This window comes from Catharus ustulatus, chromosome 1 (assembly GCF_009819885.2).
Source record: "Catharus ustulatus isolate bCatUst1 chromosome 1, bCatUst1.pri.v2, whole genome shotgun sequence".
Lineage (NCBI taxonomy): Eukaryota > Metazoa > Chordata > Aves > Passeriformes > Turdidae > Catharus > Catharus ustulatus.
Window position 1 is genome coordinate 81,382,614 of NC_046221.1, and position 21,659 is coordinate 81,404,272.

At 36.7% G+C, this 21,659-nt stretch overlaps 1 protein-coding gene across 11 annotated transcripts in view; it reads left to right on the forward strand.

Annotated features, from left to right (window-relative positions):
• The window catches only part of CDH18 (cadherin 18), a 523,214-nt gene that overhangs the window by 495,829 nt on the left and 5,726 nt on the right, over positions 1-21,659 (forward strand). For all 11 annotated transcript variants that reach the window (XM_033079688.1, XM_033079757.1, XM_033079763.2 and 8 more), the window contains 3 exons: positions 1,840-1,961; positions 8,976-9,093; positions 20,908-21,159. In XM_033079688.1, the coding sequence (XP_032935579.1) occupies positions 1,840-1,961; positions 8,976-9,093; positions 20,908-21,159 (492 nt within the window). The remainder of the gene's footprint in view (positions 1-1,839; positions 1,962-8,975; positions 9,094-20,907; positions 21,160-21,659) is intronic.

Below are 21,659 nucleotides of genomic sequence, written 5' to 3' on the forward strand. Positions count from 1 at the left end.
CTTGGACTACTAATGTTTCTCTCTCTCTTTTTTTTTTTTTTTTTTTTTAATTTCTTATGAACATACACAGGGACATGAACTTTTGAAATGTTAATCTATGATACCCCATTCTTCCATTTTATTCTATTTGAAAGATTGATTTACTGTCTTCAACTGATAATCTCATTTAGTTGGTGAGTGTAGGATGAAGTCCATCATCTAATGGATTGATACTTCCGGAACTACAGAAGGCATGTATTAGATAACTATAAAAAGTTTAAATACATAACTCTTTCAACAAAATAAAATTAACTTAGAAGTAAGAACAAGGGTGTTATGGACTGAAAGGAATTGTGTTTGTTTGTTGGGTTTTTTCTCCATTTTATCATGGAAAGTGTATTCTTATTGAAAGAATAGTATTTATTGTGCTTTTTTGAGGGTGTAATCTTTCTGAGGGTGAGTTCTCATGAAAATACTGATCACGGCCTAAAGTACTGGTACTAAAACTGTTTTCTTTGTGCAAAAACCAGACTCACTTCTACTAAACTTTCTTTCTTTTCTTCTGCTAAAGCATAACTCACTATTGTGTGAAATACTGTAGTATAGTAATTTCATGACTATAAGGTGCACCCTTTTGACTAAAATTTTCGCCCGAACCCCGAAGTGCGCCTTATAGCCCGGTGCGCCTTATATATGGGCAAAAGTTCGGGAATTTGACAATCCGGAAGTGTGAGCTGCAAGCCGAGGGGGAAACTGGCAGGGCCGCAGCTGCCAGGTGGAGGCGGTGATGTGGGGTCACAGCTTCTGGGTGGAGGCGGGGCAGTGGGGCCGAGGCTTCTGGGTGCAGGGGGGCCCGCAAGCTCGCGCCACTCCTGCTGGGCACAGGCGGGCCTGGCGGTCCACAGCACCCCAGCAGGCATGCCCCGGCCCTGGGGAGGCTGCACAGAGCAGCAGGGGGCATAGCGCAGCCCCGGGGGTCCGGCATGGAGCAGCAGTGGGCATGCCCGGCCCTGAGGAGGCGGCCCCGGGGAGCGGGGCATAGTCCAGCCCTTAGGAAGCGGCATGGAGCGGCAGCAGGCATAACCTGGGCCTGGGGAGGCTGCATGGAGCGGCAGCAGGCATAACCCAGCCCCGGGGAGGCTGCACGGTGCGGTGGCAGGCATAGCCCAGCCCTGGGGAGGCGGGGCCGAACAGAGGCCGGCATAGCCCAACCCCGCGGTGTACAAGCGGGCCCAGGGGCCCATGGCTGCCGGGTTGATGCAGGGCCTCAGCCAGCAACCACGCGGGGAGAGCTGGGGGTGGATCCTTGCTGCAAAAAAAACCTGTACCTTATAGTCCGGTGTGCCTTATGGTCGTGAAATTACTGTAACTTGTGAGAAACCAGAACTCAAGCCTGGGAAAAGTTTATACATACCTATGCTTTTTATTATTATATTTGCATTTTATTTTCTAAACTTTTTAAGGAACTGTGAACTAGAAAAATGCTTTAATATTTTTTTATTAGATTTAATTCAGTATCGTGATGACAGTTTACCATTCTTTACCAAGAAATTGATCATTTCTTAGCATTCATTGTGACCGTATGAGTCCAGCAGCTTCCTCCCACTTCATTTTCAGACTAACTTGTATTTGATTTAAGTGACTTAAGACTCATGCCATACTTGCCACTCTTTTTAATTGCTATTTTTTCAAAACAGCTAATGAAGCATAACGAACATCTTTAGTAGGTTATTACCCAAATTTCTGTAGCTGCATCCAGTTTTCATCCAGTTATTGTGTTAATAAACCACTTTTAAATTGAGGATGACATGCAATATTGAGTATTTCAAAAGGCTTAATATCATCCTGTGTGTTTTGCAGACAATCCTGGGCTAGTCAGCCACGTTCCAGTTGGTGTTAGAATCCTGGATGTTAATGACAATCCTCCCGAACTTGCCAGAGATTATGATGTAATCGTCTGTGAAAATGCAAAGCCTGGTCAGGTAACTCTCACAGCTATATTTCTTCCAGTGATAAAGAACAATTGCCTTGTTAATATCCCACATGTCAGAAGTTTGGAATATATAATAATTCTTTCTGATTTCATTTTACCATTTTGCATTTGATTGAATTTTTAATTGTGCTGTGCAAAAGGGACAAAATTTTGGCAATTGTTCAATATCTCTTTCTTGTTGTTGCAAAAAATATTTTCAAGCTATTTTCTGTAAAGACAGGAAACTTTAACCTTGTCAGATAAGTGATAGGATTTGACAAGCCACAAGTGAATGAAGCAGATTTAATACCTCTCATCCAAGTGCCACAAACCAGCAATGTTTCAAAGGCAGCTCTCTGCAATGGCTGGTGACCATGGCTCACATCCTCACTCTTTGCTTTTTGCTTGCCCTTGTCTATAAAGTGTCATTAAACAAAAGATCTTGAATGGGTTTTTCACAATTGTGAGCATGGGGAGGGCCAGAATTGAGAAGGAATAGCTGAATCATGCTCCAACCTCTGCTTCTCTGATCGATGGACATCATTTGCGCCCAGGGTTTGACAATTTTGCCAAGTGCTTTTGCTTTTCTGCATAGATTGAGTTTTATCCACAGTACGACGCTTATTTTGCATTATTGCACAGGTTGTATGTTTCAGTCATGAGCTCATATCTTTCCTGAAGAAGATATTACTAGTAATAACAATATTTTCATCAAATCCTTTAAAAGAGTGTTTACAAATGCATAGTGATATATTTCTGCTTTTAAAGCTGAGACTATAAAAATCCCATGTGTCATCTGACTGTAGCCTGATCAAAGTTATTTTCACTCCACCAGTAGCCAAAAACTGGCATGTAAAGCACAGTATAAGAAACTGGCAAGTGTGTTTGATACTACAAATACTTCCCTGGTATCAGATCATTTGAAGGTAATTTCCTGATCTACATGTGGTTTGTGTATTTTTTAATAATCCTTTAATAACCATCTCATATGAATCTGTGTTACTTTTCCTACGGCAGACATAATTTTTTTATATCTGCTACCTCATGCACCAAGAAATTTTGTAGTTTAATTGCATGCTTCAATAAGACCTAACCTTTTTTTTTTTTTTTAATCTTTCTATACTGTCTTCAAACAATATTTGCCAGTTCTCTTGGGAGAGAAAGAGGTAGTGCAGTTGATGTGTATTTATTATCACTGTGACATGCATTAATCTCTAGTACATTGCCCCTTAGCTGTCTTATGTCCAGACTGAGTCAGTCCTACTTAACTGGGATAATTGGTGATAAAGCCCTTCCAGACTTTTGCTCATTCATCTTTTCCTCCTTTAAACTTTCTCCAATTCCTCTCTATTCACCTTGAGATAGACTCAAGATTCAACATGCAGTTATGCAGTGGTTTATAATTCTTACAAAATGCTTCGTAGTATGCGATGCTCTCTGCTTTGCTCTCTAGTACTTTCATAGCAATTTCCAAGAATGACTTTGATTTTTAACCACTAGTAAGCATGGAATACAAAAAATTATCCCCGCCATAAAACCAACATGTTATGTTATTATGTGCTATGTATTACCTATTAAAAGTAATAGTCAGATCAGAGATCACCACTGTGTGTGAAGTTAAGAGTTTATATCTATGTATAATGAATTTCATTTGTGTTTGTATTGCCTGGCTACTGAGTATTGGATGGTCTTTAATGTCAGCCCTTTGTCTTCTTTGAATAATTCAATATCTTAAGTAGATTTGGTGGGTTGATAATGATACTCTTTATAAGACATTTATTATTACACTGATCAACAAGTGGCCCAGCATAAGCAGGAAATCACTGTGGCTCTCCCTTCTTGTGTAATATACAATTTACAGAAGAGATACTATTTCCTGTCTTTAGAGCAATGATGTATGCAAGGACCTTCCCTCTTACCTAATGACTGTATAGTGTTCTTCAGTGCCCTTATTGAGACACTGGAAAATCCAAGTAGATCTGTCTGTCAACTGAATATCTCTTATGAAATGCTTATTAAAGTGAAAGAAGTTATTCTGAAAACCTCAAATAAAGGGAAATATAGAAGAATTAGAACTTGCAAAAAACAGATATAAGAAGAAAGCAATCTCTTTTAAGCATTAGTTGCAAATTATTTCAAGTTTTTCTTTTATTTCCAAAATGATATAATTGAACAGCAAATGTTAATTTTTAATGTTCTTTGCTGGGGCTGTTGTTGCTGGTATATAGCTAATATATTATAGCAAAGTTTTAATTCTCCAATAGTTTTACAAATGATAATTTATGGTCAAGGTCTTTAAGGGATACAATAAAATTTGCTCATTATTTGGGTTAGCCTTGTACTTTTCCTTAAGCTACGGTTGCATACGTTTTATTCTTTAACAGGGCACTTTGACATATATGTTATGAACTATTTTTTATTTACATTTCACAAAGTTTCAGAAAAATTGTAGCACTAAGCAAAAACCAAAACAAAACCTAAAAGTACACATTTTGCTCTGATGTTACCATCTAGTCTAAGGAAAGAAAAAAGTAATATGGTGTTCAGCAAATATTGAGGGGGCAAACAAACTGATTACAAAAGAAGACAAGCGTTCCATATGCTAAAAAGGGTTTCTGGCTGGTGGTTCTGAATCACTGAAAAGACAGTATACCTCTGAGTTATCCACCATCCTGTGATTATGTTTCATAAGATTTATACCTTAATAACAAATTCTGTATTGTTAGGGACATCTGCATGACTTAGGCTTCCATGTTGAACTGTCCTGTAATATGCATAATTTCTTTCCTCAGCACATATATTTTTAAATTTTTATGTGTGAGATAAACTAACCAGTAGATAGTCATTGAGGCACTTGTTATGTTTGCTTGTTTAGAAGAACCTTCTATGGAGCGAAATCACAATATAATCTAATTGCAGAGCCCATCTCCTGCTTTTTTTTCCCCTCCACTGCTCTCTTTTTTGAAAAAAAAAAAAAAGAAAAAAAATTAATGCTTAAATCTTAAGTGACCAAACCTAAGGCATGTCAAAGCAAATGCTTATGAAGAGATGATAATTTCCATGCTGAAATGACTGCTTTAGTCACTTAGTAATCATGTAGCTGAGAAAATAGACTAAGTATCTGCAACAGAGTCCAAGTGAATCCTGGTTGATATCATATATTAAAGAAGATGAAGTAGCTCTGATTTGATCTTAGATGACATTCAGACCAGGAGATTACTGACTTCTTGACATATACTGATTTTGTGAATGACTGTGAAATTTAGCAATGTAGGAAAATGACATTTTGCCATCTTCCAAAAAGGAAATCAATGTTAGCTGGCAAGGAATGCCTCTGCTATGTGTTTGTCATGTATGTATTTGCTCATTTATTGATTCAATTCTAAAATTATTCTGAGTAAAATTGAGCACCTGCTCTCTGTCTTCTCCAATTAGTACTCCTCAATTCTTGGAATTCTCTTTTCTTGTCATTTCTTGCCTTTAAAAATACCATGAACCTTCCGTTTCATCCTATCAGTGTTGTCAGCTGGGCTTTACTGAAGCTCAGATTATGTGTCAATATTTTTATTTCATTCATGATTGGCAAGATACATGTTGATGTCTGCTAATAGGCTATTAAGTACTTGGCCAATTAATTAGAAAAGGGTCAATATTACATTTGGGTGTCAAGATGATACATTTGTTTCTCACTGCTGAATGAATGTCTTAGAAATCTTTTCTGAAAATGTGTGAACTTTCTGTTTAAAAACAAAACAGGTCTCTAAAAATGCTTTGACCTATCCAATTAAAAATACAATACTTATTTTCTATGAGAAAAAGCATAACTTTTGTACCATGAGGTGCTGTACTTTTTACATACATTCATGGATTCAGGGAATACTTGAATTTACATGTGTGAAATCAGGGAATATTGACAGCATATTTTGAGTTATAAAGTGTCCTGGTTTAGGGGACGGTATTGCCAGGAAAAAGGCAGGAGCTTTTCCCAAAATGGAGAGTGAAAATCCCCTCCCTCCCAGTTTACTATAATTTGGAAATTAAGGGGCTCTCAGGCAAAGGTATGGGTTTAGGAATAGCAGTTCTTTACTGATGTATCTACAAGACAAACAAGAACAACATCAGCTATGAAAGAATCAGTGTCAAAAAAGAACGAAACTCAGTCTCAGTCCCTTTTCCAGTCACAGGCACTCTTCTCCTCCTCACAGTCCTGGTAGAGAGCGGGACGAGGCGGCCCCCTCAGGCGCAGCAGCCGCAGGAGCAGGCAGGCGAGGCGGCAGCGGCAGGGCAGGGAGAAGGGTGAAGGAAACTCTGCTCACCGTTTGCGTCCCGGTTCTCAGCGTTGTTCTCAGAAGCAGGAGGCTGTAGCAGGGCCAGGCTGCAGGGCAGGTCCCACTGCGGAGAAAAAACCTCTCTCCTCCACGTTCGGCCGCCTAGAGCATGTCACCCCAGAAGGACGAAGCAACCCACGACCATCCACCCCGACCACTCAACCTTGCCCCCCCACCCAGCAATTGAAACATCGAGACTGCCCCCCATGTCTTTTGTCTTGAACAATTAAGAGCTAAGGGCTCTGCTCGGCTAGCTTTCTTAGCATGATAATGGGAAAAATTTCTCCACTGAGGGAAAGAATAAAAACTCCCCCAACCCCCAACATAAAGTTAGTCTTAAAACCAAATAATATTTGCACTACTCATGTGCCACTGAGGCCTTGATCAAAGGTATTTTTGTTGCAGAATGGCATGCTCTTGAAGCAGCATTCTGTAAAATGTCACTGTTTTATGTAGCATAGTGCAATAGGATGAAAATTTATCCACCATACTGTCAAATAAAAGCTGAAGCTGCATGGCGAATTGGTTTATATTTCACTGAGAAAAAACACTGAGGATTTAAAAAAATATTTAATAAAATAATATCTTTTTCTTATAGTCTTACCTCAAGTTTTTATAAATGTGTATGGTATTTAATGGCATTTTTAGTATCTGAATAATAACAGAAATTGATTCTTTGGAATATATTCTCCTATCACCCCTTTTTTTGCCTTGCTGTGCCAAATACCATTTCAACATTATGAACTAAATATATATAGAGAGCTAAGAAAATCCTATATTTCTGGTTTTACATGGTAGTTTCACTAACATCTATGTTACCTTTGCAAAATTCAGTAGTGAAAAATTAGCTTTTGCCAAAATTTTCAACCAGTATTGCCGTCACTTTGGTAAAAGTTGTGTGCATAATTATAGCTATTTCAGATTTTTTCAGACGATCTTACTCTGCTTCACTTCAGCAAGAAGTATTCTCACAAACCAGTAAAATATTATTGGCAACCATCATAAGTACTGTTAATTGTCTCAGATGTGTACAGTCAATGCAATGTACTTTACTGTATATAGTAAGTAGAATAAGCATTATACCCTATTGGGTTGTCATGATTTAATCCAGATGGAAATTCATCCCCACTCGTTCACTCCCCCAACAGTGGGATGGGGAAGAAAATCAGGAAAGTGAAAGTGAGAGAGCTTGTGGGTAGAGATGAAGACAGTGTAATAGGTATAGTCGAAGCTGCACATGCAAGCAAAGAAAATCAAGGAAATCACTACTTCCCATGGGCAGGCAGGTGTTCAGCCATCTCCTGGAGAACAAAGCAACATCACATGTAGCAATGCTGATGTTGGAAGACAAACACCATCACTCCAAACATCTCCTCCTTCCTTCTTTATAAGTGAGCATGACATCATACGGTATGGAAAATCCTCTTGGTCACTTGGGGTCAGTTGTCCTGGCTGTGTCCCTTCACAATTTTTTGTGCACCCCCACCCCTTGCTAGTGGTATGGTACAAGAAACAGAAAATACTTTGACACTGTGCAAGCTCTGCTCAGCAATGACAGGAACATCTCTGTGTTTACCAAAACTTTTTCCAGCACAAATGAAAACCACAGCCTACTACCAGCTAGTGTGAAGAAAATTGATTCCACCACAGCTCAAACCAGAACATGGCTTAAAAATATATTTGTTTTGCTTCTCTTATGTGAATGGAGGTACTCTGTGGTGTCTTTCAGTTTTAAAACAGACCATGCCACTGGAGTCTGTACAGTTTATGTTTCAGGTTCAGTCCAGACAGACTGCAGCTGAACACTGAACAGAAAAATTCTTATGAAGAGAGCAGTTTCCCTCCCCCTTTTATGTTTCCCTCAGGATATCTATCAGCTCTGTGCAGCAGTCTGTGTGGGTTTCACTGCCTATATCACAGGAACAACTTTTATTGGATTCCACTTTAGCACTTGAGTTTCAAGACCCAGCATGAAAATGAAAGCAGAGGTAGAAATACTGTTTGGTCCCACATTCCAAGAGCTTAGATCAATTTTAGTTGAAAGTAAATTTAAAAACCACAAGGGCTTTTGAAGGCAAAGGTCCTACCTTTCAAAAATTCCTCTCTCAGGCATGGTTCTGGCTACATCCAGTTCTGTTGCTTTTGGAGCAAACTAAACTAAAGCCAGGAGTGGCTGCTCTTCTTCCTGTTCTGTCCTCTGGCAATTTAAAACTGATTCTTAACAGGAATTTTTTAGCAGAAATATGGTTAGCAGAAATATTTTAGTTAATTGTTTTTTCTTACCAACATTGAATTATATTTAATTATTAGGACAGCAGGCAGAAGACATTCACATGGACAATCCCAGTTCAACCTGTCTTTTGGCTCCATAAAAACAGATATTTAGTTAAAACTGTAATTCAGGAAGTCATCAGGATACAATGCAGGTGGTGATAATCTCTATGCCAGGTCCTGACCATATCAAAATATCAGAAAGTATAGATCCTTTAGATGCTTTTACCTGACTCTGAAGTGTGGTTCCTAAAATATTTCCTGCTGGAGAAATTGAGTTAATGACCCAGCCATTTCATCTGTTGAATTTAGCAGCAGTCAAGTAGAAAATTAAAATAAGGTAAACTTGGACATCCTGCTGAGGTCAGGTCCTATATGGGTCAAGTTCAAATTTCAACACATTCACTGTTAATTTTTTGTTTCAGGTAATTCAGACTATCACTGCTACTGACAAAGATAACTCTGCAAATGGCGCAAGATTCCATTTTTCTCTTGATGAAGGGCTTTCTTTGAATCCCAACTTCACTCTAAGGAACAATGAAGGTAAATCAAATACATAAATCTCAAAGAAATGGACTTCTGTTTTGTCTGTGGTGAACAGAAAATTTTCCATGCATCTCCTGACAGGAACAGAACACTGTAATATGTCATGACTGAACTGTTGGATATCAAGGACATGTGTACACAACATATTGCAAACTATGAATAATCACATATTGCATTTTGGATTTTTGTTCCACTTTATTTTAGCATTTATACTTCATACTTTCAGGAATGTTTTTGAAAAGCGGATTAATGAAAAATATGTAAATTTGGCCTACTTTTAGGTGAAATAACACTGATTTGGTACTGTCAAGGTTATTGCCATTTATTGCTTAAAGGTGAAAAAAAAATTAGGGGCATAAAAATTGGAATTCATGCTTATTTTTACAGATATGACATCAAGAGCAGGTCCTTCTATGGTTCCTGGATGCGATTCCTAAGAAAGTATGTCTAAATATTGCAATCAGAAATTCCTAACAGATAGAGTCAGAAAGAAAACAACTCTTGGAGTCTCCCAAACAAGTGTTTCTGAACATTTCTTGAGTGAAAAAACTGTCTGATCTTTCAACAACCCGCTTCAAAATAAGCCTTGCTCTTGAGCAAGTATACTCTTGTGGTCTCTGCTTTGTAGCCTGATGAAAATAAGAGTACATTTAAAATTTTGTCTAAATTTTCCTCTTGAGATATTGTGTATGTGTGTATTGTGAGGCTTACTTTGTATACTTCTGTGAAAGTGTGTGGGCTTTACTTTATTTCACAGTTACATATTTGTAGTACTGCTGTGGAATACATTCTGAGATCTAACAGATCACTAGTCCTCTGTAATGCATTAACTCCATCATTGGTATATTTGGTACATGCAGTGATATTGAAACAATTCTGTATAGACATTTTATCTCTTTGTCAAATTGATCAGGAAATGAGATCGTATAATCTTCCTAATGAATCTGTTCCAGTGTTTAACTATACTTACAGCAGGAAAAAAAATCATGCTAGTTACAGTAATTTCACGCATATAAGGCGCACCCTTTTGACTAAAATTTTGGTCCAAACCCGGAAGTGTGCCTTATACCCCAGAGCGCCTTTTATATGGACAAAGTTCCAAAATTTGCCTTCCTGGAAGTGCAAGCTGGCAGCCCGCAAGAACTGGCAGCCCACAGCAGCCACGAGAGCCCACCAGAGCCCATGAGAGCCTGCAGCCCACAGGAGCCAGCGCAGGGTGGGAGTGCTGGGGCCCACAGCATGGGGAGGGCACCTGGGGCTATGTTTAAAAGCTACGCCGATCCATGAAAAATGTTTGCAAACTGAGCACCTACCAGTAAACCCCATCATCGCGTGATTCCATTAGTGATTCCATTACTAATTCTTTACTTTGTTGCATGCGGATCCTCACTGCAAAAAAAAAGTTCTCCTTATACTCCGGTGCACCTTATAGTCGTGAAATTACTGTACTTGGAATACATAAATGAATTTCATATTCAAGTTCCAAAAGAGATCAATAAATATGTATCAATATTAATAATCATAAATAATGAAGGGCTAATTAATACATAAAATATATTCCCTAAGTGAAACTCCAGCACTTTCCCAGATTAATATATCAATCCCACTCAGATTGTGATGGAACATTATGGAAAAAGCCAGACTGCTGTTTCTGAATGAAGAAGGGCTACCGTTACATATTTCTCTATTTTAGTCTGTGTTTCCAATTAACTCATTGAGCATTAGACTGTGATTTCACGTGAAACACTACATGCATGTCCATTTCAATACAAGATATTTATATCAAGAAGTTTCTTTTCAATAGCACTCCTAAAATTGTGGATAATGACAAAGTAGATATTTTATGGTTTTGAACATATTTAAAGTTGGATCTGTAATACTTGTGTTCATTGCTACAAAAATTATTTAACTACACAGATTTATAAGAGGACATAAACTTCTAACAAATATTTGATGCAGCGATGTCATGTTTATGTTTGGGGTAGAAATATTCTCTCAACTTTGGAGAGAAGCACTTGCTGCTTTTTTTGACTTCTCCAAGATCAGTGTGCAATGATTCAGCAATCAACAGCTGAAAGCAGTGATTGGACTACTCTAAATTGGACTTTATGGGGGGAAGTAGAGGAAGGAACTGAAAAAGGTGTCTTTTAAGGAAAAAGTCTATTGTGCATTATGTTTTTATTTCTCCTAAGGAAGAACAAAATTATGCACTTCCTACAGATCTTGCATAAAACTTATCACACATAGAGGGACTCCAAAAATGCAACTTCCAAACTGGCCATGTAATTAAACAATGAATGCCTAACTCAAACATAACGACAAATTTATCTTAAAAGCAAATGCATAGTTATGATTTTGCTTGGTACAAAACACTTTGTATCTATTGTTTAAACATTGTCCTTTATTGGGACCTTTTCTGTGTGACACAATCTGTACATAAAATATTAGTGAAACCCCTATGAAGTTCATGCACAATATGCAGCTATTTAACGTTTGTGACTTTTGTATTTCTCATTGACTTCTATTCAGAAACAGATTTTCTGGTGCTTTCTATTCTAAGCAATAGCAGAAAGAAGGTGGGCAGAAAAGTCTTTTCTTATGTCTATGACAAGTTTGCACTTTTGAAAACCCATGTTTTTGAGCATCAGACATTAAAAATAATCAGAACGCTCTGAACAGAAGACAACTGTTATTTTTGCCTCTGGATTTCCAAATTCTATAAAGGCTGGCACTCTGAGAGGGTTTTATTTGTTTGTTTGTTATGTTTTTAAAGAAAAAAACTACAAAAATTGTCCTAAGAGAATTTTTTGTAATGTTTCGCATAATGATAAAACCCAAATACTTGATTTCACATAGAAAATGGTAGTCAGTGGTAGCAGTATCTGTTTCTACAAAATTATATTTCTCTTGCAGTCACTTTCTAATTCAGTCGTCCTCTCCTTTTATTTCTTCAGGAAAAAGGTTCAGTTTCATAAAAATATCTGTAGACATTTTTCCCCCTTGTTTTCATAATCCAAAGCAACAGAGATTTTGTTCTTGGACCCCAAATAGACTTTTGCATGAAGGCACCCCTAATCATTTATTATCAGTATATTCCACAGCAGTGTGCTGTATCTTAAAATATTTATGTTTGTATCTATGCACTTTGACTGAAATCTAGGGCTTGTACAAGCATAAGATTCTGTAGTTTTTTCCTGTCTACCTGTACAGATTGCAATATACAACCCCATCATGCATATGATCCAGCTCAATAATATTCTATGGCTTCAACAAACTAAATAAGTATTAAAACCTCAGTCCATATACCTGATCATTTCATCAGTTAAACTTTCATCTATTGGGCCTGAACTTGTGAATTTTCTAAGTGAAAATCTCCAAAGTTTTAAATCTCCATTTGTGGAATATTCACCCTCATAATGCAGGATTTAAAACCCTGAGGTAAATGTAGCTCAGGATAGTCACATGGCTTTACCAAATAGAACATCCAGCAGAATTAAGAGTTCCTTGGACCCCCTTATGTAGTCTGTTTGTGCAGCAATTTTCATTTGAAAGGAAAAAAAAATACAGAATATGATAGTTTTTCTCTACTGTATTCTTAAGGTACAAAATATTCTTTGTTGCTATTTAAGTTTTATTACATACTTTAAAAATACTGTTCAGAGAGAGTAAAGACTTACAAGTATGAGCTAGAGGACAGACAACAAAATTATGCAGTATCTGTGCTCATGTAGGCTGGTCAAAACAAGACCTGGAAGAGAAATTCTTTGTTATACAAAGAAAATGCATTAAGTTTTAATAATTTTCTGCAGCTTTAGAGAAGCTAAAGAAGACAAGAAACCTTTCTTTTTTGTTTGAGAAATGTACTTATGAAGGTCTTATCATCAAAATAGGGTTGTTTACAATCTATTCTGCCTAGAAAATTGTTACCATTTCTATAAAAACCTGAGAAGCCAAGTACTTTTTCCTCTATGTTTTATATTGTAGATTAGCTTCTACATGACTCATTTTATTGACGTCAGTGCTCGCCTCACTTTCTTTTTAGGATATTTTCATAGATAATTTTGTAATCCTTTTTCTAATATCACAAACTTATACTTTTTGCCTAATCAGAAATATCTACTTTTGCATATCCCAGGACAATATTGGGATAAAACCATCTTTTGTCGGGAAGTCAGAATAAGGACGACAGAAATTTTTCCCAGTAGATCCGTTTCTGTGTACTGAATTCTAGACTTGTACTTTTTTTTCTTACCCTAAAAATAATATTTTTCCAGATGTTTAAAAAACTGCGGATATATTTGTCAAAGTTTCTTTGTTTGATGAAAAATGCATCTGAACGTGTCATTATCATATTTCCAAGCATTAATATGTAGGCACACTTCTCTTTCAGAACTTGCATAGTATTTTTCAAGAGATGAAAAAGGATTGAACCCTCAGAGAACAGTTAACTTAGAGCATTTAAGAATTTTCTTCACTGTAAAGCACTGTTTTGCTGGTGCTATTTTTTAACACACGGTATGCAGTTTACCATAGATGCTTAGTGGTATTGTAAATTTCCTGGACAAGAAGGGTTTATGCAGATAATGGATGCATTGACCCAACACTACCAGTAAGATCAAGCATTCTTTTACTTCAATAAATGGAGATTACTGACTTCTGATAGCAGACTAAGTTTAGCTTACTTTCAGTGAAGAACAAATCCCTAGAGGATGCTTAGCATTTGTTCTCCTTTTATTTCTTCAGGACAAAAGTCTCATATCACAAAAGTATTTGCAATTTATTTTTCCCCTCTGCCCACTTATCTCAAAGATCTGGCCCTTTGATTATTACCCAGTGATGGAGAATATTCTGGTATTGGGATAAAGGTATGCCATTATTCTGATACTATAATTCTGGAGATACCATTTTCTTAATTTTGTGTCAGAAGATCCATTAACACCCACAGAAGTGGAAATGTGTTTTTCTGTAAAATCTAGGGCACAGTGAATTCAATGACATCTGTATAAAATGAATTTTTTTATGTATTCATCCACCCATGCCTGTGATATATATTAACCCTTTTCTCTGTGTCACAGATCAAAAAATAGTAAAAAAAAAAAAATTATTTATCATTGCTGTTATTTAGAAAGGTAACAGAGAGTAACTGATCCCATCCCAGGGAGAATTTCTTTCAGAACCTTCTCTTTATCACTCTGCCCTTCTTATTTCCTACCATATTGGAAAATGTATCTGTGAATTAACTTCAGAGATTTCAAGCTGCAAATGAGTATGCCAGATACCAGACCACATCTTAGTTGTTCTAGAACCTCGAAAGTGGTGTTTAAAATGGTGGGATTGAAGCCCCCACTTTGAAACCCATCACAAGGAAAAAACACCCACATAGTTCCCACTTGCATTTACGTCACAGAGTCGTGCTTGTTCTGGTTATGTCGTACTGTGAGTTACTGCTGACCTTCTGTAAAATATCATCCTGCAAAGAAGACAAGTTGTTACTGGAGAGAAATGATATCTGAGAAAGTGCAAAGTTAACATCACACATGATGACTGTAAGTAAGGTCTACAGAAGTACTCTTACTGTAAATGGTTTGAATGTCCGAGTAGGTATTATCACAGAGTCAACATATGGAAGCTAAAAAAAATTCTACCATAAGTATAACAGAAAACCAGGACCAGCTACTTAGAGGGAAGACATTTTCCTTCTTCAGGCCTTTGAAAGCCTCTCAATGTCTTTGAAAATTTTTTAATTTAAAAAAGTTGGCTCTAACATTGATCATAAAATGAGTTCAGTGCATAGTGTAGAGGATCTTGCATTTCTTTTCTGGACTGCAACTTGTTGGTGATTCAAAAACAAACCATAAGCAAATAACTATATTTCAGGACAAAAATGTGTTCTATGTTGCTTTCTGTTTTTGCTACCCACTGAACTAGAAATTTATAATAGCTTTATGCCCATTGGCAATAACTTTGAAGCCAGCAAAAAATGAAAAAAAAATTTACAAGAGTTATCAATAAAGAAATGAAACAGAAATGCCTATCATGTAGTTCACATAAACAAATTAACAGCTCCAACTTTAGAAATGTAAGAAATGCAAATCATTCCAATATATCTTCTTTGGTTTTAATTAGTTTATGACTTCTCAGAAAATTTATAGTAGTTGAACTGCTGATACAAGCAGAACTGAAAATTGAAACATGCCTTAAGATATAAACAGGATTTTACTTTTTTTTTTTTTTTATTCCATTTCTCTTGTCTCTGCTTCTAATGCATAATGTGTCAAAGGAATTCTCAAATTGTGAATAATAAATGAACATCCTCTAATGTGTTCCAGCAACCACCTTCCATGATGTTGCCATTGTATTTCTGCTTCCTTGATTTTGCTGTGCCCTCCTTTCTTTATGTAGCTCAGAAGCTCAATGTAAAAAGGCAGAGATGATGGGAAAAACACTGTGATAACAGCCTTGCATACAGTGTACAGCCTGGCTTAGTAAACTATGACATCTTCAGAGTGTGAAGTGTTGTTGTGTTAACAACCATTCAGCATTTCCCATGAGTAACCTCAAACTCACTTAAGATGAATCTTAATTTCTAATTGACATATTTGCAAAAAACAGCCCAAACAGGAGTGAGTTTAGTTCATTAGAAAGTTTAGATCATTAAATGGAGAAATGTACAACACGAGGTATCAGATAAATATTTCTTTCTCTGGATGGGAGTTGTTAATTTTCCTTAGCAGTCATTCCTGTAATCTCCAGTTAGTCCTGGTTCTTATCATACTCCTCAGGGCTGAAGTTCACCATTTAAATCTTTTCAGATAAAAAAGCCTTTCCTTCCAGGCCTAGAAGAACAAGACCTGTAGCTCTCATCATCTTATTGCTGTTGCTGCTGTCCTATACGCTTTCCTTCCCTGACTATTTGCTGTATTTTTTTTTCAGATATCAAATAAATTTCTCACTACATAACCCCCTGGCTCCCTTTCAAACTGGTACTGTTGATATAACTTTTTTCCCCTTTTCAATAAATTCTTTTCTAGATCGTCAGTGTCAGACTTTATTCTTGGCTTCCTATAACTTTTTCAGATTGTGAGATTTTTTTGTTCTGTGCAAAGCTCTTAAAACTTTCTGTCTTTCTAGCTCTTCTGCCAACATATTCCTATATTGATTTTTGATAAAGAACAAAAACAATTAAAATTTGAAAGCTCAGAACACCAGAATAGTTGTCAAGATGCAGTCAATATTGTAGTTTGGCTAAACTTTTTTCTATCCATTCTTTTTTTTTGCAACCATTGCATATGATTTTCCTCAAGAACAGTGCTCTGACTAGGGCAGCAGAGATATAATTTCTGTGTTATGGCAATATGATTGACTTTGATAATTTTCTGCTTTGCTTGATAATCAGTGACCTTTGGAAAAACAGAGTATCCTTTTTTGAAAAAATGTTAGACATCTTATTTGCAAAATATTTTAAGAAATTTAGTGAGAAAAAAATAGTATGTGAGAGTTCCGATACTTTCAGTATTTTACTTACAGTAATTTCATGATTATAAGCCGCACTTCCGGGTGTCAGCAACTTTTTGTTCTTTGTCCACATATAAGCCATGCCTGATTATAAGCTGCACGTTACAATACAGAGTGTGATAAAAGGTATCTATTCTATCACCATCTGTTGAGGGCAGGGGCAGTGATTCTTATCTCTGTGGGAGATATTTTGCTAATGGGCCATCCATTGAAACCAGGTGGGGCATTCTTCTTTATCTTTTTCACAACCCATCCTTCCTCCAGCAAGTCATTTTCTGCTAATGGCCCACTGAGTCCCACTGGATGACTGATAAAATTGCTGCATCCCATTGGAAGTTGCTCCAACCAGGGGGAAGAGCCCAACATTTTCTTACCAAGATAAAACAGAGGTTTTGGGACACTAAGGGAACCCCTTTCTCCACTGGACTCCAGAGGAAAACCGGATTTCTCCACATCACCACTGGACCTTCAGAGGGAAACTGCACCTTCTACAGGAGCACTGCTTCAACTGAACCAGATCTGTCACTGCAGGAGGATGTAGTCACCATTTAATGGGACTGCTGCCAACATCCTGCCCGACGGGGTATCAGGTTGTACTCTGACTTTGTCAGGGTTTGGAGTTTGTTTCTTTTTAGTACTGTATTTCTATTTTAATTTCCCTAGAAAAGAACTTTTATTCCTAATTCCCATATTTTTGCCTGAATGCCCCTTGATTTCAAAATTATAATAATTTGGAGGGAGGGGGTTTACATTCTCCATTTCAAACAGAAGTTCCTGCCTTTCTCAGCAGACACCTGTCCTCCAAACTAAAACAGCAACTTTTTGTTCTTTGTCTGTATATAAGCCGCACCTGATTATAAGCCGCACTTTGGGTTCAGACCAAAATTTTATTCAAAATGGTGCGGCTTGTAAACGTGAAATTACTGTATATGTAAACACAATGTACTAAGTTACCATATCTAAATCTGTGATAGAGTAATAATGAGAGCTAACACCTCTGATGATATTGGGAACAGAAAATTTCCAAGCCAGTGTCTGAAAGGTCATACTTTTTATTTGTGTGAAAAATTGTGAAAGTTCATTGAACGAAAAACTTTACACTTTCATTGAGAATGGTTATCACTGGTATGGTATTACAGAAACTTCTGGGTATGTCATGTAACATCTATTTCTACAGAAATTTACTTACTACTCAAGACAATGAAAACAGCAAAAATTAATCATGGCAAATCTTTGAAATTAAAAATCTTGTATTGATTTCCTTATTTCCTTAAAGTGTATTTTTTACCAATATTTTATTTTATCTTGTATTTTGTTGTATAATGTTAACAGTACAAGAAAACAATTTAATATTTAATGAACAAATGCAACATTGAAAGAAAAAAGAATGTATTTTTAAAATTTGTATTTATTCTGCTCAGTATAAAAGTATCAGTTCTTTGACTAGGCCTTCCTCCCAGGGAAACATATATATATAACATATATATTATAGCTTTCTTCACGTTTTTTCTCTGTAACATTTAATTGTATAATTTCCTTATTTCTTCTTTTTTTTCCCCTTCTTTTCTTTTTTCTCTTTTCTCTCTTTTTTCTTAATATTTTTTTCCTTACAATTTTCCTCCCATCTGTCCACATTTATGCTCATAGCATGGATTCTCACATCTCCATGTAATTTCCTTAACATCTTTTCCAACAGTTTCTGTGCTAACACTCTATCATTACTGCAAGATCCCTGATCAGAGGTCCTCAGTTTTTCTTCACTATATTTAGACTCTGATGCTTTTGTTGTCAGCCAGCATTTTCATCATTGCTCCCCGAGCTGTGCACTGGATCATTCACTCTTTTTAAAATTTATGTCACAGGCAACAAGTACAGCACTGGCCCTTGTATCTCCTCTTGACTCTGTGTAGAATCCAATGGAACCCAGATTTCATTATCAAGGGGTTTTTCTCTTTTGAATTTACGAAAGAATGTTAAATCTCCATTGCAGCTCAACAGCATACTGTTATATTGCAAAAGGAATTGACATGCCACAGTGAGTCATGGTGTGTGCATGAGGCTACTTAGGTTTAAGGATCTGCAGACTGATGAAATAATGTTGAGGTGGGAAACAAACCTGGTGCACTCTTGTCCATAGTGCCTGAGAAGGGTCTCTGGTGTATGTTAATAACAGTGACTGTACTTGGGTATTATGTGAGAGTCCTAGTTGGCCCAGAGAAAAATAATGCAAAATATTTTAGGAACAGAGTGTGTGTGTGTGTGTGTGTAACAAATAATTTTGCAAAGTATGTTATATCATGAACATTTTATATTCTTTATGGTATATGATTTCCACAACATGGTGTTCTTATGTTCTGTCACAATTTTTACAGATTAAAGAATTATCTGTTCTCCTCATTCTGGTTCCAGTAAGGTTCTGTAACTTGAATGAAGATAAACAGCATAATAAGTGACTAATGTCATCAGTCATCAAAACATAACCTCGTGGAAGTAAACTTGTATAAGCAGGACTCCAAGGCCTAAAGCAAATATAAATAAATAAATAAATAAATAAATAAATAAATTCCATGTATTATGCCCACTCCAAGTGACAAGAACAGCACTTAATGAACTTATAAAAAACTCACAGTTCTGGATATTTAATATTTCAAAAATGAAGGGGAGTGTGGAGACGTGTGGAGGGGTGTTGTGGGTGTTGCTTATGTGAGGAGGTAAAGCTAAAGGACTTCATTCCATGGCAGCAACTGTATCACTTCCCAACTCATATATATATTTCTTGTGTGAAACCTGCTATCAAATATATTATCTTGTGATATGATACTGATGTGGGATGATATTACAAATTTTTCTAATAATCACTGGTATTTAAAATAAAATATTGACCAAAATGGGTTAAAATGAATATTTTAAAAATTTGCACAGAGCTTGATAGAAAGTATAGGATGAAGAGTAATCATCTGAAAGAGATCTTCTACCCAGCTTTACAGTAGATATTCACAGAGGAACATGGATTTCATTTTTCCATAGGTTATGATAAAGCCTTTTAATGCTGTAGTGGGAAGGAAAAATAAGAAAATTTCTTGTTTGCTTGTTTGTTTGTAATAGGGAGAGAAACCTGGCAGATTTATTTAGTACTTATAACACTCCTGTTGTCTGCTGAAAAATTCAAATTTCATAACCCTACAGTTTGGAAACCATGTGACAAGCAATACAAGAAGAAAGCTCATTTCTTCTTATGTCTCTTTCCATTTATCTGTCCCCATCTCTGTCTCTCCATAACTGCTTGTGTTTCAAATTCTCACTGTCTCAAATTGCTTTTTTTTGTTTGTTTGTTTTTTGTTTTATCTTGGACTTTTGTTCAGAGGCTAGTATTTTCATAAGCGGTGGCAACAAACTGAAAATAAATTATACACATATGAATATTAGATATAACTATATATTGTTGTAGCATTTCTTCTCCTGCATTCTCTTCATGCCTCCTAATTTCTTGGATTTAAAAGCATATGTGTGGCAACTTCCTAACCTCTTTAGTGCTTACAAATGTTCTTGCAATGTGTGTGTAATAAGCAGTAGATTTTCCTTGTCGGTCTATGCCAATTAGGACCTGTAGGTAATGGAAGGGTGACAAAGTCTTATGTAACTATTTCCCTCTTTCTTATTTATCTTTAAACTCTACTAGTCTAGAACGTGTAATACCCACTCTTTTCCCCTTCCTTTGCCCTTCCCTCTTCCTCCAGAGCACTCTAAAGCATGTATCTTTGGTCACTGTCCTTTCAGAGGTTTTCTGAAAGCTCGTTTAAACTTTAAAACCATTTGCCAACAATAAAACATGAAAGTCTTATTTTAGCTTTTACTAAAGAAATTTTAATATTCTTCTGAGAATCAAAAGGATTTTGTTTTGTGCAAAAATTTCACAATAGATATCGTCATAATTCCAAGTATTCAAATTGTCAAAGACCTACATGTTGCCAACAGCATAACATGAGATTAAAACACTTGCAAATTGTGACAAAGTGTTTGTCAAAATTCACTTATATTCCAATAAAAATACAAGAGTTTTAAATACTCTTACTTATATGATATGAGTTACTTTCCACGTCCTCCCCTTTTTTCTCTATTTGCTAGAAAGACTTCCTGACAAATTTTAATTCTAGATTGACCATTTTCACAGATTGGAACTAGCTAGTTTTAGGATGCCCCATTCTTCCATTTGATGGGAAACCAACAGTAAATAACTTTTTTTTTTCCCCCCCTTTTTTACCTCACTGAAATGTCATTCTGGTTTCACTATTGTAGATAATACAGCCAGCATCCTGACAAGAAGAAGGAGATACAGCCGAAGCACTCAAGACATCTATTACCTCCCAGTTCTGATTTCAGATGGCGGCGTGCCCCCTCTCAGCAGCAGCAGCACACTCACCATCCGTGTGTGCGCCTGCGAGAGAGACGGACGAGTGAGAACTTGCCACGCTGAGGCTTTCCTCTCCTCGGCTGGCTTGAGCACAGGAGCTTTAATCGCAATCCTGCTCTGCATTGTCATTCTTCTTGGTAAGCCATTTGCAGTACTAAGGAATACTGTCCCTCCAATGCCTCTCGGAATCTGACGGGACAAGGTTTAAAAGTGGTATTCTTTAGAACTGGTGCTTGCCTGGTAGTAGGAGGCAATTAGCACACATAGCTGTGATTGGAGGGGAAAAGTTTAGCTAAAGTTAATAGAGAAAAATGCCTTTAAAGTACATTTGTGAATTTCTGGAGTCCAGTAGAATTTTTTTTTCAGAGGTTATCAAGTAATTAGTACTGTAGATTTTCTTTTCTGTAATTTGGAAAGATTTCAAAAAGAGACTGACTCTAATTCCATGTCTTGAACAGTGTGAAAAAATATAGAAAATAAGAGGGGCGAAGCTTTTTGAAATGCAAGTATCATTAAGCAGTATCATTAGCACTATAGAAAAGCCATTTCTTAATTAACTTTGTGGAAGAAACTGATAGCAATGCACAACATAATCCACAGGGGACAAGGCACATAGGAGACTATAAGCAGACTCATA